A 19,834-nucleotide genomic window follows, 5' to 3' on the forward strand; every position below is an offset into this window, starting at 1 on the left:
ACCACCGCGACCACCTTGAAGGAGAATTTTCAAAGACACAACGATGGTGGTCTTGGGAGCATGCGACATGCAAACCGATAGTGGGATAGGGTATTCCCTATCCTGCAGCGGCAGAGTGGTCGCAAGAGCTGGATTCAGAGGATTGAAACATAGACTTTACAGTGCAGGAGTATTCGGCCCATCAACTCTGCACCAGCCCTTGGTAAGAGCACCCTATTCAAGCCCAAGCCTCTCCCCTATCCCCGTTACCCAGTAACCCAATGTAACCTTTTTGGACGCTGAGGGCAATTTAGCACAGCCAATCCACCTAATCCCCACGTGTTTGGACTGTGGGAGGAAACCGGAGCAACCGGAGGAAACCCACGCACACACGGGGGAGAAAGTGCAGACTCAGCACAATGACCCAAGCCGGGAATCTAACCTGGGACGCTGGAGCTGTGAAGCAACTGTGCTAACCACCGTGTTACCGTGCTGCGGTAGGAAAAGATGGGGGTTGGTAGGATGAGGGAAGTGGAAGAGTGGGGGGGGGAACAGCTGGTGAGGGAGATTTGGGGGGGGGGGGGGGAAGAGAAGGGAAATTTTGAAGTGGGAATTTAATCTTGAAGAACACCTTCAAACACACAGACTGAATCAGTAAATTAATGACATCACAAAAATACATGTCAGAGGGGCAGAATTTATTTCTCAACAGAAACGAAAACTTTCCAACCATAAATTATGTCAAACAGGATACATTCATTCATTGGAGGCAAAGAATTTCTTATAAGGGATTCTTAACTCTGTCGGGTTTGAATATAGGGGTTGGGGGGAGGAGTAGATGGGGAAAGGGGGTGTTCAGTCTTATGGCAGTCACAGCCCCCCCCCCCCCTTCACTTGAACAGACCCCAAAAACAGGGACAGAATAATTTCAAACCGGAGACCGTGGCGATTAATCCCCGAGAGTGGGGCGCCAGCCGGGGTGTGGTAGTGCAGTGCCTGTATTGGGGAAACAGGGAGATCTCAGCACGCTCACCAACATCCTGCATCCAGCTGGGAATGCATCAACCTGAACTTCAGAGAAGAACACGTGCATAAGGAATGGTTCATTGTCGGGCACAACAGAGACAGAGAGAGTTTAAAATCCCTTGTAAGGCAAGTAATACATCTTTTGAAAAAGGATTTGACGCACAATTGAAAAAGTGTTAAAACTGGAAGGGACCGGTAATTGGGAGCTTCCCGGGCCATGCGCTGAGGCGTTGCAGGGGCTGGAGTGGGGTGAGGGTGGGGGAATGAAGGGAAAGATCGAGCGCGCCTTTAGGGCACCCCAACCCCCATCTTAATGGGGTAATTGTTGTGAACAATGAGGCAGGATTTGGGACGATTGGCTCCTCGAGTGAGGAACTGGTTGACTGAAGAGTGTGGAAGGCAGGAAAGAAAGAGTTCAAGCGAGTTTGGTGTCAATCAAAATTCACAGTCAAGATACGCAATGTGTCAAGTACAGTCCAGGTTCAACATATATGGTCGATTTATATTCAGGAGTATTACGATCGCTCAGAAAAGGCAGGCCGTCTTCACCAACTCGGTGCAATGATCTCAAACATCCTTCCACACTCTCACAGCCCAGAGTGAAAACGTGTGGCCTTGCTGAAGGCTCAGGTCAGCCGCACGCCGCAGCCTCTTTGGGATCGTTCCAGCCCCCTCGCCAGTTCGTTGGGGAAGTGGTTTGGTTTTGGGGAGATGTCGAGCCAGGCGGAAAGTCCGAGCCAGGGCACTGAGGGCAAAACAGGGGCAAAAGCCAAATGTGGAATAACAAACAGGCACCTGGTCAAAGCAGCAAAAGGATGCTTGAGGACTTGATGCCAACAAGATTTCAGACAAAAAGTAACAGAGGCAACATTGACTTGGGACAGGGTTACAAAAGCAATGTGACCCTGTGCACCCTCCCACACCTGTCTGCACAGCAATGGAGTCAGGAACCCCTAGTACCAGTCCCTTCCCTGGGCAAAACATACTGTACAGGTTCCAGCAATGCTTGATTCGGCTCGAGATTAATGTGTTCACCTTACCGCAAAGACACCAAAGAATCGGAGAGAGACAAGAAGCTGTATTGCCAATGATATTTGAGCTCAAAAAATGTTGTGCAGCATGCAAGCACCCCTCCACAATCTGTAGTCAAACCCTTGCACTGCACTGGCAGGAAAATCAAAGCATTCAACTCCGTTTGGAAGGAAAACAGGATTGTCAGTTATTTATTTTTTCCCCAGCAATCATTTATTGGAACCAATTAACAAAATAAAACAAGACTCCGCAAGGTTGGATTGCACCTTGATGGCTACAAGGGAGGCCATATTCTTGTCCAGTCTCTGTACTCGCATACATGTTAACACGAGCGTTCAGTCTGAGACAGAGCCTCATTGGCAACGCAGTCAGGAGGAGGCTGGAGATTTTCAAACTGGTCACATTTGGTTTGCCCTTTATACATCCTTTCTTTGCTTCCATCGGCAGTCAGAAATGGACCACCGTCAATCTCTCCCAGTGCTGCCTTTGTCATTATGAATGAAGTGTGTGCATTCAGGAGACACCACCCCCGGTGCAGGCTCTCTGTTCATCCCTCCCCCCCCCCCCCCCCCCCCCACCCACCCATTGCCAGGCATCGCAATTGGATTTTCCCCCGCCTTCTTCCTGAAGTGGACCCTCCTTCGTTGGGACCAATCACCTTCGGTTCCTGTTTCGCCTCCAGACATTGGGGGCTGGTAGATCACCAGGCTGAGCCATGGTGGTCACTGCTTCACGCCCAGGACAGACGTGTTTACATCACCATGACTGTTTGGAGCCTGCAGTAGGCGAGCAAAGCCCAGAAACTGATCAGAAACTGATCTAACACTTCCACAGATAAACATGCAAGGCTTTCAAATTGGTAAGACATTCTTGACTGTTTCAAGCACCCCATATATGGCATGATGGTCAAAGGAGCAGACTTGAAAGATTCCCATACAAACAGCCATTCGAGAATGGTTTTGGGGGAAATCGCAAACCAACAACAGGATGAGATAGTGTCGGGAGGCATCTTTATGTTTCCCCCCACAAGGACAAAGAACACGTTTCTCCTCACCCGTACACACCAGAATCTAGTTGGTTAAAAAGCGATGACATTTTACTGGGAGGTACTTGATTCGATGTCTAATTTAAGTCTTTAAAATTCAAAGACAATGTTTCGCCTGATCGTTGAGCTTCTCGACTCAGAGTGAGAGAGAAGAGGGCTCCCACACTCGGCCTGACTTTAACCCTTTCAGCCCAGCCCTGGGACACTCGGGTCAATTGTCTACTTCTCGGGCAGTCCCTCAGGATCGACGATGCTTGGCCATGAGCCGGCAAGGGTTGACATCTTCAGTGATGCCTTGAGAACACCCCCCCAAAGTGATTGCAGGAGTCGAGCTCCGAGCCCAGCAGCTGTCTTGGAGGGAATCTGGTGCCAAACACACCTTTGTTTTCCAGCTGTTAAGTTCAAGGCCAGTTTTCACTCATGCCTCAGGGAAGGAGACAATAATGACCAGGGGCTCAGTTTGTGAACCTTCGCAGCCAGCAGCATCCTGACGCTCACTGAGTGAGGTTGAAATGGTTTGGCCTTTGGACTGAAGGCCATGGAGATTGGGCAGTTTCCTGCCCATTCCGTAGATTATCTCCACGCCAGATGGGTTGATGGAATTGCTCGACCCAAGACGTGGAGAGTGGAATCCCTATTTGGAGGAAAGAGGAAGCTGATCCAGGCCGGCTGGAAAAGCCTCGGGAATTCTGGAGGCCTTGAGCTAACAGAAAACAAGAGCCGGCTGCATTCAAGACCCACTGGTTCACAAGGGCCAGGGGACGGAAAGTAGATGGAAGCAGAGAAACTAACCCCAAACCAGGATAAATATGCCTTAACGCAAGGAAGGAAAACAAATTGTGATCTCTTCCATCAGAAAACACCAGTGGCCCTGATGTTTGGATATTCAGAGCAAGGTTTGCCCAGAAAGATGCAATATAATAAAAAAACCGGGAATGTAATAGAACAGTGCGTGACTTCATACCATCAACAATGTCATGGAAGAAGGGCTCAGTAAGGCAGTGATTAACCTGGAAAAAGACTGTCCCCAATTGCTTTCTCCTTTGAAGACATAACTAAGGGGCAGCATGATCATCTCCAGCCAACATCCCAACATTGAGGGGAGTTCAGGTTACTGACCATTCCCCCGAATCAAACTCTTGAACGCACAGCAAACCTATATGCGAGTACATACAGAATCCAAACACACACACCCTCGTCTCGATTGTCCTTTTCTTATGCAAAAAGAAAACTTTATTCACACAACACGTTGACCTCAAAATATATGATTACCATTGAAAACTATTTACAGGAGTTGGGAGGAGGGTTGGGGGCAGATTTACTTTGAAATGGAAGATGCTCTCTTCAAGTCAAATCTGTGCCGGTTTCTCAATGGTGGAGAAAAGGCGCCAGTGATGAATAATGACCAGGCCTGATTTTCATACCGAGTGTTAGACAGAGTAGTCACAGGCGTGCGGACTCATTACAGCTGTGTGACTTTCAGTGACTTCTCAAACCCCTCCCATCAAATCAACTCAATCTTTGCCAGCTCCCTTATTCATGTGGGGGGAGCACTGATTAATCATCTTCAATGCGCGGCCAGCACATCCCACCCGGTGAAAGGCAGCCAGAAAAACTCAACTGGGAAGAGCCTGGAGCCACACCTTACCATTTTCGAATCACATTACAGAGCCCCGGATCGCTGACCGGACAGGGTTCGTACCGGAGGGAGTAAGGAAGGAAGGGGTCGAGGTGCAATTTGCACAATGTCGTTTAGGTCAAACACGGAGGTGAACCTTCCTCCAGTGCTGTGACGAGTTGGGAAATACCATTCTTCAACACTTTAAAGCCAAGGAAATGACGAGAGTGAAAAACATGGATTGAGCGATGGGAAGGGCACAGAGGGGCCACCTCATGTCCTCCATGTTTTGCCCACTCTCATCTGGACTAACAGGTATCAAAATCAACCAGGAGAATGAGGTCAACAGATTGAACTTGATCGAGGATGTACATTGTCCTTTGCATCTGCAGGCGGGATGGTGAAGGAATCGACTTAACCAGACACTTGGGAATCAGGTGGAATGCTCTGGAATCCCCGCAGTTAGGCCGGGACTGTACGGACAGCCCGATGGGGCTAATCAGATACATCTTGAGCAGACATTCCGAGATGACATTTGGACAGAAAGGGCGCTCAGCGAGGGTTTTAGGTTTCATGTCCTCTCCACCCCCCGCCCCCCCCACCCCTCAAAACCACCTACCTGAGGCTAACATGATCCTCAAATCGAGTTGAATGATCCCTCAATTCAACAATGGGAGGGATCCACACACCTTCCAGTGTCTCAATAATGTGTGACTCAACAACAATGGGTCGTTTCCTGCACAATCGGTCACCGGTTTGGGTTTTATGAAAAGAATTTGCAAAACTATTTCTTTCACCATTAGTTCTAGTCTAAAATAAGCAACAACATCGACAACAAAAAAAAACAACCCAAAACAGGCGAACTGCCAATCTGGGTTCAAACCAGGATTTTCCCAACGACCCATTCTTGGAGACTGGTCTGAAGTGGCACCGATTGGGTCGCATGAGAGATTGGTGCTCCCGACACACCCCTCCCTACCCCCCCCCAACCCCACAACACAACTAGAACATTGGCTCATTTAGAATTACCTTGACCCCCGTTACCCTTCACCCCAACCCGCGCACACAACCTTAACCAGTGCACACTCGGTCCATGTGATGGTCCCCCAATAGCGAGCAGCCTGGGCTGCCCGAGGGGAAAGCATGCTGCCAGGACACCGGACTGCAGCCAAGCTGTCAAATTCCTTCTCCAGGAGGGGAGGGGGTGGGGGGAGAGGTACCATTGAAAAATGGAAAAGAAACAGCTTCATCCACAATGTCTTTTGAGGCACGAGATCCACTGTGAGTTCCACACAAACCTTTCCCAGGCCGTTTAAGTCTCGTCTTTAAAGCTCTGATCTACAAAACGCACCGTCCTACTTATTTACAGTTATCCAACTCTTGTCCAAGACGTTCTCCCTTTACCAGTTCATGATTGTGTTCCTATTTAACGTCATGAAGTAAACTTGACTACTTCCGCCTGAACGGACCGAGGCAAAAAACACCTGCAGGAAATCAAAGGGAGGCAGTGAGATGGGGGTTGGGGTTACAAAACAGGTCTGACAAACAATAATAATAATAATAATCTTTATTGTCACAAGTAGGCTTCCATCAACACTGCAATGACTGTGAAAAGCCCCGCGTCCTCACATTCTGGCGCCTGCTCGGGTACACGGAGGGAGAATTCAGAATGTGCAAATTACCCAACAAGCACGTCTTTCGGGGCTTGTGGGAGGAAACCGGAGCATCCGGAGAAAACCCACGCGGAGACGGGGAGAATGTTCAGACTCCTCACAGACTGTGACCCAAGCCAGGAACCGAACCTGGGACCCTGGCACCATGAAGCCACAGTGCTAACCGCTGTGCTCCCCACAAAGAGGCAGCAGTGGTCACTTTGGGATCGGATCCCGGCTGCTCAGCCTTGGCTGACGGCACAGGTACCAGAACAGGTTAACATACCCGACAAACCTCCCTCGCACCTTCCCCAGTGTCTGATGGGGTGGACACAATATTCCCGGTCTCCACGAATACTCATACTGCTTTGGGTGGGTGGGGAGGAAAAGCAGAAAAGGATGAAGCAAAGCAGTTTGTGTGAAAGCTGAAAACGCAGCAAAGGAGCGACGCAATCCTTTTTCACTGGGAAAAGGAGTTTGGAGTCTCAGACCGTTCGTGAAGTCAACCCAGGAGCCAACGTTGGTCGCACTGTTGAGCTGGACCAGCCCTGGCTCCTCAAGCTCCGTGGACAGGGCCAAAGGGGCTCGATAAAAGAGAGGGACGTCAAATCATTGGTGGGCCAACATGTATTTTAGTCCAGTCCAGGTAAGAGATATACCCCCCCACACCGGGTGAAGAGGTTGGTGCGTACATCGGCAGTTTGACCAGATTGAAGCAGAGATGTTTGCGAGTTTGTAAAGACCTATTTAAACGCGCCTCCTTCACCAACAGGGCCATTGGGTGCGACATAAAGCCTGTGACATTTCCACGGTCACACATTACCTTATCGTTCCGCTCACACAGGAACTTTAGCCGCTGTGCTCTTTTGTGCATGAAAACTCCATCAAGGTGACCCGTTTCGACAGAGCGGATTTCGATAGCCTTCTCACCCCAGCCCATGATCTGGTTGGAGCAGATGTATGCTGTATAAAGACACAATGGCCAGTTACTGACAGGTGGCGGTCAGCTCCAACAAGGAATACTGGACTTGAAAATGATTATTCCCAGGATCTCGGGCACCTTCCCCGTGTCGGTCAGTCAGTGTTCAACAACCACAACAATTTAGATTACAAGGTCTTAAATCTGACAGCAAACCATACAGTGAGATATTAGGACAAATGATCAAAGAGATCAGCTTTGAGGAGTGTTTTCGGGGAGATGGTGGTGCAGTGGTATTGCCACGCACACACGGGGAGAACGTGCAGACTCCGCACAGACAGTCAATAATCATTATTGGTGTTGTAAAAATCCATCTGGTTTCACCAATGTCCCCTTTAGGGAAGGAAATCTGCCGTCCTTACCCTTGGTCTGGCCTACATGTGACTCCAGACCCACAGCGAAGTGGTCAACAATGGTGGGGCCATTAAAATCGGAGGAGCACAAAAGGCTGCCAATCCCGTCCTGACCAGACATCGGTATAGTGTGCAGTGGGAACACTCACTTCGCTGAACCCTTAGCTGCCGATAATAAAGGCACCTTGGCCAGAGCATTGACATTTCTGAATCCAATGCATGTGTTATAACTAGTCTAGGGTCCATAGAATCCTTACAATGCAGGAGACGGCCGCTCAGCCCATCGACTCTGCATCGACCCAGGCCCACCCCCTCACCCTATCCCCGGAACCCTACTAAACTGCACATCTTTGGACACGGAAGGACTATTTATCACGGCCAATCCACCTAACCTGCACATCTTTGGACTGAGGGGAGAAACTGGAGCACCCGGAGGAAATCCACGCACACACGGGGAGGATGTGGTCACCCAAGGCTGAAATAGAACCCGGGTCCTTGGCACTGTGAGGCAGCAGTGCTAACCATTGAAAGAAAACGATTAATCTTTAAAATGGCATAAGTTATGTAGCCATTTATAAAGTTTAATACCTACATAGATTGAAGTGGAAGGGTTGAGGAGGAAACTGCTCTGAAGATGCCATCATCACTAAGAGGCACTGCAAAAATCATCTAATTGCTCGCAATTCGAGAGCCAAAATGGGGCTGCGGGTGGTGGTGAGAGATTATCAAACATTCCTATGATCCAGCAGCTTCTTCTTGAGGAGTTTGAACCCGAGTGTTCAGTGAGGATAGGCCTGAGACTGGCCATGATGGGCATGTGGGGGAATTGCTCGACACTCACCAAGTCTCACTCAATGACCCTTCTCATCAGCTACCGTCCCTGCCTCTGCGAGAGGCTCAAAGGGCAGTGCGCAGGGAAAACACAAGATCATACCGTGAGCAACTTACCAACAGAGGTGGGCATCTCACCCCATTGCAACACCACATCCTTGGTGATCCGACCGTAGGTGTTCACATAAACTCCCTCATCTTCGTAGCACAGAAGCATTTCCATTCCGGCAGTGTTGGGTAAAATTACAATGGCATGAGGCACTACATGGGTCTGAATCTAGATAGAAGAAGCACAAGTGTCAGAGGTAGAGCACATGGGAACAGGAAGAGGCTTCAAGCCCCTTCCACTTGACAACAACTGATTTCTACCTCAGCTCCGTTTTGCCCAGCTTGGATCCATATCTCTCAAAGCACATTCCCAATAAAAATCTATTCATCCCAGTTTGGAAAACTCCAGCAGTTGCCCAGCCTTTCACTCGGGGCTAGATGCGAAGAATCGAGGGGTGGCGATTTTAGTTGGCAAGAGCTTGTCGTTTGTTGCATCGAGTGTGGTGGCGGACAGTGCAGGTAGATACGTAATGGTGAGTGGTAGGCTTCAGGGGGAGCGGGTGGTTCTGGTTAATGTGTACGCCCCCAACTGGGACGATGCGGGCTTCATGCGGCGAATGTTGAGCCGAATCCCGGACCTGGAGACGGGGGGGTTTGATCTTGGGAGGGGACTTTAATACTGTGTTGGATCCAGCTCTGGATCGTTCGAAGTCTAGGATGGGCAAGAGGCCGGCGGCAGCCTCAGTGCTGAGGGGGTTCATGGATCAGATGGGAGGGGTAGACCCTTAGAGGTTTATGAGGCCGGGAGGGAGGGAGTTCTCCTTTTTCTCCCATGTCCACAAGGCTTATTCCCGAATTGACTTTTTTGTTCTCAGCAGGGCGCTAACCCCGAGAGTGGTGGGGGCGGAGTACTCGGCGATAGCCATATCTGACCACGCTCCGCATTCGGTGGACCTGGAGCTGGGGGAGGGGAAGGATCAGCACCCGCTGTGGAGGTTAGATGTGGGCTTCAGTCAGAGGAGGAACATAGAACATAGAACAGTACAGCACAGAACAGGCCCTTCGGCCCTCGATGTTGTGCCGAGCAATGATCACCCTACTCAAACCCACGTATCCACCCTATACCCGTAACCCAACAACCCCCCCCCTTTAACCTTACTTTTGTTTTAGGACACTACGGGCAATTTAGCATGGCCAATCCACCTAACCCACACATCTTTGGACTGTGGGAGGAAACCGGTTCAATTCCCGTACCAGCCTCCCCGAACAGACGCCGGAATGTGGCGACTGGGGGCTTTTCACAGTAACTTCATTTGAAGCCTACTCGTGACAATAAGCCATTTTCATTTCATTTCATTTTTCAACGACTCGCATAACGCAAACGCGAGCACCGACTTTGCCTGCTCCGACCTGGGCACATCACCGCAAAGATGACGGGCACCGTGAGAGACGGCACTGCGCCCACGACAGGAGAGCCGCAGACAGGGAAGATGGCCAAGTGCATGTTCCAAACTGCTGCCAACCAACAGCGGTGGATTCCGCGAGATCGGTCCTGAAAAAGGATCACTGCCACTTTTAGCAAGCCCCTGTTCTGGGCAGCAGTTTGGAAATGGAGAATTAAATACAAGCTCCTCAATAACTCACGTGCACTGGGATATAGATATCATAGGTGTTTCCAGAATCCACGTCGACTGCATGAAAGCCAGTATTAGATCCATATATAACCTTTAACCTCTGACCTTCTTCAACAGTCAAGTCGACCAGTGTCGGTCTGTGAGGCAGGTCTGAAAACGACTGTGAAAAGAATGGAAACAATTGAAATTCTCTCTCCCGCATTCCTTTCAACAACAAATTAATGCTGTCGGGGGCTGCTAACCAAACGTGTTTTGATTTAGTCAAGGGCATTTCTTTAATGAGGATGTTACCATTCGAAAGGTGGGTGGGGGGCAGAACGAGGAGTCTAAATGATCCCACAGCACTATTTCAGAATTCTTCATGATAAACATTTGACACCACAAACAGATCCACCGGTCATTTTGTTGTTTAAGGACGTTGCACTTGCTCATCACCTTTCCGACACAACAAGAGTGATGAGACTCTGCAAGTCTTTCTTAGCTGTAAAACATTGGGAACGTGCTCGATGAATGAAACCTTCCCTTCTTTCCTCACTCTCCACTCATCCCACTCGCCAAGTAAACTGGTCTTGGAGTCACATGATTGACGCTTCCTCAGGTCCCGAATCGGGTCACCATCACCCGATTGGATTAATGGAATTCTAGAACAGGTGGCTGCCATTCGGCCCATCGAGTCAGCACTGCCTCTTCTGAGGACTGACCCAGTTAGTCACTCGCAGCCCTGCGACTGTCTTTCTCCTCCCAGGATTGATCCAATTCCCCTTGGAAATTACTATTGAACTTTTTGCCCACCACCTTATCAGGCTGTTAATCTCCAAATAATCTGACACTATTCCCCATGTCAGCTCTGATTCTTTGGCCAACCACCTGAGATCTGTTTTTATCCATGTAAAACAGTCACGATTATAAACACGGCCTTCAAATTGCCTCCCCTCTAGAGAATAACAGCCTCTCTGATCTAAGCACGCAAGTGCAATCCCTCACCCCAGGAACCATACTAGTGAATCTCTTGTTTCCTGTTCAAAGTCTTCACGTCCTTCCTGAAGTCTGGTGTCCACTGGACACGATATTCCAGGTGGGGCCAAACTACGTTTCAAAGAACAATACAACACAGGAAAAGGCCCTTCGGCCCTCCAAGCCTGTACAGGTCATGAATCCACCCTTGGATAAAACCCTCAGCCCTTCCTTGTGCCGTATCCCTCTATACCCATCCTATCCATGTGTTTGTCTAGATGCCTTTTGAACCCTGTTAATGTATCTGCCTCCACAGCCTCCCCTGGCAACGCGTTCCAGGCACTCACCACCCTCTGCGTAAAAAACCCGCCTCGAACACATGCTCTAACTTTGCCCAAGGACCCTGGTGGCTGACACTTCCACCCTAGGAAAGAGTGCCTGCCCATCCACTCTATCCATGCCTCTCATAATCTTGTCGACCTCTATCGGGCCGCCCCTCAACCTCCGTCGTTCTAATGAAAACAGTTTCCTGAACATTTAGCATAACGTCCTGGCGTTTCCACTCTCATCCTCAATTCATAACGGCCAGGGACCCACACTGCCCATTTCCTAACTGAGACAAAGTGTCTTTCACACATCACCACTGCTATCTCGCCGAGCTACTCTGGCTCCCCATTAAACAATGCCTGCACATTAAAGTTCTGGTACTCCTTTTCAAATACTTCCACCGCCTCACCCCCCCCATATCGGCCTTTCCCCCTTTTTGAACAAGGGAGTCACATTGGCTGTTTTCCAATCTTCCGGTCACATCCTGGAATTTAGCCAGTTACAAAATATTTCAGCCAACGGGGCACTATCTGTGCAGCCACTTCCACTAAAACCCGAGCACGCACTTCATCGGGTCCTGGTGACTTGCCCGCCTTTAGCCCCTCAAGTTTTTCGAACAGTCTATCCCTTGTGATTGGCATTTTTTGTAAGTTCTGCCATGTTATTTGAAATCGGCCCATCTAACATCCTAGGGAAGGTCGTTATGGGGTCATCGTCAACACAAACTTTACCTTAAATGCCATAAACTTGTGGTAAGGCTTCGGGGCCCAGGCATAGACCTCAACCGAGTTCTTCAGAGCAATAACCAGGAATTTGATCCTTTCGTATTTGACTGTGGATTAAACAGCACAATGCAAAGGTTATTCCAATTGCCTTCCATCAAATTCCTCAGAGGTGAAATCTGATCCCGTGTGGCCAGGAATAGCCTATCGCTCTTTCCTGGGATAGCGGGGGAAACGGGATGGATCCAGACCATTCACTAACGGACAGCAGAGCACATTTTACATTTCGGAAAGGAATGATTTACACCACATGCGGCCGAACAGGTTAATGGGCTGACACTCAAAACAGTGAAGAGAGAAACAGAGTTTAATTTTCCGGGTCATGGTTCTGACAAGGGAAAAGGTCCGGAGGAAGTGTCAACACAGCGCCCGTCGATGACTGCTCTCCCAACAGCAGTGAGGCCCAGGGCGGTTCCCAAAACTACCTGGAATACCCGAGATTTCGGAGGCAATGACGGAGCAGGTGGGCAAAAGGCCTCTTTCTGTGCGCTGAACCTCTGCCACAGGGGTATTTTGTGTCACTCAGGAAGGACAGGGAGAGAGAGAGAGAGAGAAATTGAGATTGAGAGAGACAGCGAGAATGTTTGGCTCATTGAACAAGGGGCTGTTGCCAGCCTTTGTCAAGAGAGTGGAAGAGACAAAGATATATTTATCCAGCTTATCAAGCCCTGAAACAGTTAGGATTGGTGGAGGGGGGGGGGGGCTTGCTATTAAGATCCCTGCTCTTCCATCGCACATACATAATGGCAGAAAAGTGGAGGGGGGGGGGGGGGGAAGCAGCAGAAATTGGAGGGGGTGGTGGAATTGGAGGGGGGGAGAAAGGGGCAGGTGGGGTGGGGAAAGAGGGTAGACCAAAAGCAAAAATGGATCCCGTGTTTGATTGACGCAGGATTTGCCCATCACAGCCACAGTGAGTTCACTCTAATTGGTTGAGGTTCGAGGGACAAATGAGCCAAGGATCCAACAGCTGGCTGGGGTTCAAGGGGAAAATAGTCACAGTTCCACTTTCGATCTGTGTGCCTGTGGGTGTAAGATGAAGGCATCAAGCTTGAATATAATGTTATTGAGCCAATATCTCACTGACACTCGCAGTGGAGCCACACACAAGAACAATAGTCGTTGGAGTGAAGTGCAGATCGTGCAAGAAGGCCACCCATCAGGGGGCTCCAAACAACTTCACATATCTAAGCTCCACAACCACCAACAATCTGTCACTTGGTATTGAAATCCGACACAAGCTTCGTAGAAGCTGCCACTTTACATATCTCTGTAACGAGGAAACCTGCTTGCGAGATATGAAGATGGTGGATACGGACAATGTCAGCTGACAGGCAGTCTCTATCTGCTGCGATCTCTGGAGGCTGGCAGGGTTTAGAGATGTGCGAGGGAAGTTTCTTTTTTACACAGAGGGCAGTGGGAAGCTGGAACTCGCTGCTGGTGGAGACGGTGGAAGCAGGGACGATAGTGACGTTTAAGGGGCGCCTTGACAAATACATGAAGAGGATGGGAATAGAGGGATACGGACCCCTGATGTAGAAGATTGTGGCTTAGACGAGCAGTATGGTCGCGCAGGCTTCGAGGGCCGAAGGGCCTGTTCCTGTGCTGTACCGTTCATAGTTCTGAGCCACACTCGGCCACACTTATCACAGCACGAACATCATGAGATGGAAGACTGCCACAGTTAGGTCCACATAAGAACCAACTACATCGCTGACTCCGTATACATTTTGAGGGCCAGTGCTTTTGCCTTCATGCCCTTATCGAATAAACAATTCAAGAAATCGAACAACGTTCATTAGATTTTTTTTCTATGTCTTTGTGACTCAATGTTTTGTCCAAGCTTTGAACTAATAATGAGTGTATTTGACAAGGACTCAGTGCCCCTCAGAGTTTTAATCACCACTTATCGCCAATACAAATCTGTCAACATAGCAGGGGAACCGTCTGCTGCAAATCGGACTGCCCAGGTAACCAAGGTCACACTGGGGCTTTTATTAAAAGCAACGTTTAAATTTGAAGCTGGTACTTCCCACCTGGAACGCCTGACTGCCAGAGCCAGGTTCGGTGAGCGACAATCAAATGCCGGGCAGCAGCATCATCGCGAGTGGGATTGGTGTGGCCATATCTTACTCTGCAGCCGTTACTTACCCACTTTATAGTGCACACAGCCCTCCATGTCTCCCACTGTGGTCCAACCCTGTTTCTTCTCCACTTCCGGGTCATTATGCAAAATCTTATTGCGCAGCCAGGACAGGTAATACACACGCAGCTTGTTCCGTTTACCTAGGTATGATCATTGAAACAAAACTCAGCAAGTTTGCTCAACAAACACGGCCAATTCCTCCTAAAGGCAAGGAAAAAGGATCCATCCCTCCCTCCCCTCTCTCGACGCCCAAGTGGGGATCCTCTAACCGGGAGGATAAAGAGGAACCAAATGTAATGGTGGTGCTGGGAGGTGTACACAAGGCTAACACAATGGGTCCTGGCTTCTTTAAGCTGGTTCCATAGAGCAGCTCAGTGGCTGAGCTACCTGGGCCTTCCTGCTCCATATAGATCTGACCCAGTTCCCAGGGCCTTCCTGCTCCATATAGATGTGACCCAGTTCCCGGTGCCTTCCTGCTCCATATAGATGTGGCCCAGTTCCCTGTGCCTTCCTGCTCCATATAGATGTGACCCAGTTCCCTGTGCCTTCCCGCTCCATATAGATGTGACCCAGTTCCCTCGGCCTTCCCGCTCCATATAGATCTGACCCAGTTCCCTGTGCCTTCCTGCTCCATATAGATCTGACCCAGTTCCCTGGGCCTTCCCGCTCCATATAGATGTTGCTGAGTTCCCTGGGCCTTCCTGCTCCATATAGATGTGACCCAGTTCCCTCGGCCTTCCTGCTCCATATAGATGTGGCTGAGCTACCTGTGCGTTCCTGCTCCATATAGATGTGGCCCAGTTCCCTGGGCCTTCCTGCTCCCTATAGATGTGGCCCAGTTCCCTGTGCCTTCCTGCTCCATATAGATGTGGCTGAGTTCCCTGGGCCTTCCTGCTCCATATAGATCTGACCCAGTTCCCTGTGCCTTCCCGCTCCATATAGATCTGACCCAGCTACCTGGGCCTTCCTGCTCCCTATAGATGTGGCCCAGTTCCCTGTGCCTTCCTGCTCCATATAGATGTGGATGAGTTCCCTGGGCCTTCCTGCTCCATATAGATCTGACCCAGTTCCCTGGGCCTTCCTGCTCCATATAGATGTGGCCCAGTTCCTTGGGCCTTCCTGCGGTGCCTTCCTGCTCCATATAGATGTGACCCAGGTCCCTGTGCCTTCCTGCTCCATATAGATCTGACCCAGTTCCCTGGGCCTTCCTGCTCCATATAGATGTGGCCCAGTTCCTTGGGCCTTCCTGCTCCATATAGATGTGGCCCAGTTCCTTGGGCCTTCCTGCTCCATATAGATCTGACCCAGTTCCCTGGGCCTTCCTGCTCCATTTCGATGTGACCCAGTTCCCTGGGCCTTCCCGCTCCATATAGATGTGACCCAGTTCCCGGTGCCTTCCTGCTCCATATAGATCTGACCCAGTTCCCTGGGCCTTCCTGCTCCATATAGATCTGACCCAGTTCCCTGGGCCTTCCTGCTCCATATAGATGTGGCCCAGTTCCCTGGGCCTTCCTGCTCCATATAGATCTGACCCAGTTCCCTGAGTTCCCTGGGCCTTCCTGCTCCATATAGATCTGACCCAGTTCCCTGTGCCTTCCCGCTCCATATAGATGTGACCCAGTTCCCTCGGCCTTCCCGCTCCATATAGATCTGACCCAGTTCCCTGTGCCTTCCTGCTCCATATAGATGTTGCTGAGTTCCCTGGGCCTTCCTGCTCCATATAGATGGGGCCCAGTTCCCTGGGCCTTCCTGCTCCATATAGATGTTGCTGAGTTCCCTGGGCCTTCCTGCTCCATATAGATGTGACCCAGTTCCCTCGGCCTTCCTGCTCCATATAGATGGGGCCCAGTTCCCTGGGCCTTCCTGCTCCATATAGATGTGGCTGAGTTCCCTGGGCCTTCCTGCTCCATATAGATCTGACCCAGTTCCCTGGGCCTTCCTGCTCCATATAGATGTGGCCCAGTTCCCTGGGCCTTCCTGCTCCATATAGATGTGGCTGAGTTCCCTGTGCCTTCCTGCTCCATATAGATCTGACCCAGTTCCCTGGGCCTTCCTGCTCCATATAGATGTGGCTGAGTTCCCTGTGCCTTCCTGCTCCATATAGATCTGACCCAGTTCCCTGTGCCTTCCGGCTCCATATAGATCTGACCCATTTCCCTGTGCCTTCCCGCTCCATATAGATGTGGCCCAGTTCCCTGGGCCTTCCTGCTCCCTATAGATGTGGCCCAGTTCCCTGTGCCTTACCGCTCCATATAGATGTGACCCAGTTCCCTGTGCCTTACCGCTCCATATAGATGTGGCCCAGTTCCTTGGGCCTTCCTGCTCCATATAGATGTGGCCCAGTTCCTTGGGCCTTCCTGCTCCATATAGATCTGACCCAGTTCCCTGGGCCTTCCTGCTCCATTTCGATGTGACCCGGTTCCCTGGGCCTTCCCGCTCCATATAGATGTGACCCAGTTCCCTGGGCCTTCCTGCTCCATATAGATGTGGCCCAGTTCCCTGGGCCTTCCCGCTCCATATAGATCTGACCCAGCTACCTGTGCCTTACCGCTCCATATAGATGTGACCCAGTTCCCGGTGCCTTCCTGCTCCATATAGATGTGACCCAGTTCCCTGGGCCTTCCTGCTCCATATAGATCTGACCCAGTTCCCTGGGCCTTCCTGCTCCATATAGATGTGGCCCAGTTCCCTGGGCCTTCCTGCTCCATATAGATCTGACCCAGTTCCCTGTGCCTTCCTGCTCCATATAGATCTGACCCAGTTCCCTGTGCCTTCCCGCTCCATATAGATCTGACCCAGCTATAGTGGAACGTGCAAGCCAAGTGCAGTCTTATGGGAACGGAAAGGCTCGCATTCCTGATCTTTACTGAACTGCTCCACCTTGGCTGTGGTGCTGCATTTGCTCCCAGGGTCAAGAAGTGAAATGGGAAAATCCCATCCCGAGGACATTCCCGTTCCCTATTCCTGCCTGTTGAGGCTTGGTGGAAAGTGCAGCGTGCGGGTGGATGTCACGCCAGGTGACAATGAAACTGAACTGAAATTCCCCAGTTCTGTGATATCACCACTCTCTGGACAGCCCAAGGAAGCTCACACACTGGCTGGTATAGAGCACCTGATATCGTGATAAGGAGGTTCAACCCTTCCAAAACATCCATCTGCTGGAAACGTCGGCGGCTGATGAGGCTGTACACTTTACCCTGCCCACTGCGATCGAGCAGCATCAGCCCGTTCTCTGTCCCCACCAGCAGATTGACACCTGAGCAAACAGAAACACAGTCAACAACGCACAGAACTTGGTGATACAACAATGACCATTCATCAATGCAAGTTTGAGAGCGATACAGAAGAATCAGACTCCCTACAATGCACAAGGAGGCCATTCGGCCCATCGATTCTGCACCGGCCCTCCAAAAGAGCACTCCATCCAGTCCCACTCTCCCGCCCTATCCCTGTAACCTCAACCGTTGGACATTAAGGGGCAATTTATCACGGCCAATCCACCTAACCTGCACATCTTTGGACTGTGGGAGGAAACCGGAGCACCCGGAGGAAACCCACGCAGACACGGGGAGAAAGTGCAGACTCCGCACAGACCGTTACCCAAAGCCGGAATTGAACCCATGTCCCTGGTGGTGTGAGACAGCAGTGCTAACCACTGTGCCACCATGGGGGAGGGGGAAGAGAGGGCGATGAAGAGGGCGAGTGAAAAGCGAGGGCTGCTGTATGAAACAGTGTGAACAAACAAACATATTGATTTCACATCCCCAGAATGTTAACAAAGTACGTAACTCAGAAAGGCAGGTAGCATTGTCAGAGACCGCTCAGACCCAGGCTTTGCCCTCTTCCAGACCCTTCCATCAGGCAGAAGATACAGAAATCTGAAGCCCCGCACATCCAGACATCAGAACAACTTCTTCCCCACAGCTGCCAGACTCCTCAACGACTCCCCCTCGGACTGATCTGTTCCCTGTAAGAACACTATTCACGACGCCCTATGCTGCTCTTGTTTGGCCTTGTTCCGCACTGTAACAAATCACTATTTGTTGATCAACCGCTGCCAATGTAATCTGTCGATTATTCTTTGTCTACTGTATACGCACTGTGTACATCCCTTGCCCGCAGAAAAAAACTTTTCACTGTACTTCGGTACATGTGACAATAAATATCAATCAATCCACCTTGCACTGTACCCAACACACTTCCGCACAGCAAGGTTGCACAAACAGCAAAATGAACCGGCAGATAATCTGTTTTTAAACGGGATGGAGGGATGAATATTCGGCAGGGCTTTAGCAGAACCCCACGCTCTGTCCAGGATCTCTTTCTGGCCACCCAAACTGGCAGATAGCGCGTTAGCTCAGCATCCACCCGAAAAACAACGTAGCACTCCACTGAGAGTGTCAGCTAGCAACTGACCATCGTCACTCCTACCCCTGTCGTCCACTGTCATGCATTCAATCATCTGTGACCCTGCCGGGGCGCCACTATTAAAGATCACTCCTGGAACTGGACTCCAGCACTGCTCAAAATCACCGAACCCAGTCGCACTTGACCTCAGCACCGCCATAAGCAGCACAAGGAAGAAATTCCTGCTGCCTTGTGGAATAGATCTCGCTAACACGGCCAAGAGATTGAGAACATCTTTCTTGATGCTTTTTCAGAAGACCAGGCAGATTAATATTGACCAACGGATGGGCAGAATGGATTGGGGAGCAACTTATCCAATTACCGTTACACAGCATCAAATAGTTCTTCAGGGGCGATCACTGTAACCACGGTTCGAGCCCCAAGTGAGGGGTAAAGAAAGATTGAAAATGCAGGAAATGTACAGTGGATCTCAGTTAGCCAGAGAGAGAGAAACCCAGCTGGGCACCCGTTCCAGCTACCCACCGTTTCAATCCAAGATCAAATTGCCATCTTAAAAGAGTCACAAAATATTTACAGGTGATACAGCCAGTAAACCCACCCAGAAAGATACAAAGTCTTCTCCACTGTAGAATCCAATTGGGCTTTGTTTTAACGAATCAAGGGTTTTGACAACCCCCCCCCCCCCCCCCTCCCAAAACACCTTCTGCACCGTCTGGAGTGTCTGAGCACCCTGTCACGTCTCAAGGGCAATGTACAATTTGATTATGGCTGTTTCTGACTGGACCGTCTGTTGCCCGCTCCCGACATTTTGCTTCCATTTAAGAACCGCTTTCTGTCAGGAAGATCGCCGGTTCTGACAGAGGCTGTGCCCAAAACGCCACCTTGTCCTTCAGAGGCTGAGCCTTTCCAACATGCCGGGTTCTGTAGTTTTCAGCAAGCGTGCGTATTCTCTCTTTTCCAATTGCTGGGACTGCTCAGCCACAAGCAGAATGGCAAGCAGCCACTGCTATTGTGCCAACGCGATGGGAGGTGGATGCAGATGGTGATCTCTGCAATGGATCAG

General features: G+C 50.4%; 1 protein-coding gene across 1 annotated transcript in view; it reads right to left on the reverse strand.

Annotated features, from left to right (window-relative positions):
* Positions 1-5,885: 5,885 nt before the first annotated feature.
* LOC119958374 (misshapen-like kinase 1) overlaps positions 5,886-19,834 on the reverse strand; it is a 189,500-nt gene continuing 175,551 nt past the window's right edge. Inside the window, exons 24-30 of the mRNA XM_038786859.1 lie at positions 17,516-17,659; positions 14,409-14,543; positions 12,210-12,310; positions 10,208-10,357; positions 8,633-8,792; positions 7,176-7,315; positions 5,886-6,184 (exon numbers count right to left, since the gene is read on the reverse strand). Coding sequence (XP_038642787.1) covers positions 6,101-6,184; positions 7,176-7,315; positions 8,633-8,792; positions 10,208-10,357; positions 12,210-12,310; positions 14,409-14,543; positions 17,516-17,659 — 914 coding nt within the window. The 3' untranslated portion in view covers positions 5,886-6,100. The remainder of the gene's footprint in view (positions 6,185-7,175; positions 7,316-8,632; positions 8,793-10,207; positions 10,358-12,209; positions 12,311-14,408; positions 14,544-17,515; positions 17,660-19,834) is intronic.

The sequence above is a fragment of the Scyliorhinus canicula genome, chromosome 29, assembly GCF_902713615.1.
Source record: "Scyliorhinus canicula chromosome 29, sScyCan1.1, whole genome shotgun sequence".
NCBI classification, from domain to species: domain Eukaryota; kingdom Metazoa; phylum Chordata; class Chondrichthyes; order Carcharhiniformes; family Scyliorhinidae; genus Scyliorhinus; species Scyliorhinus canicula.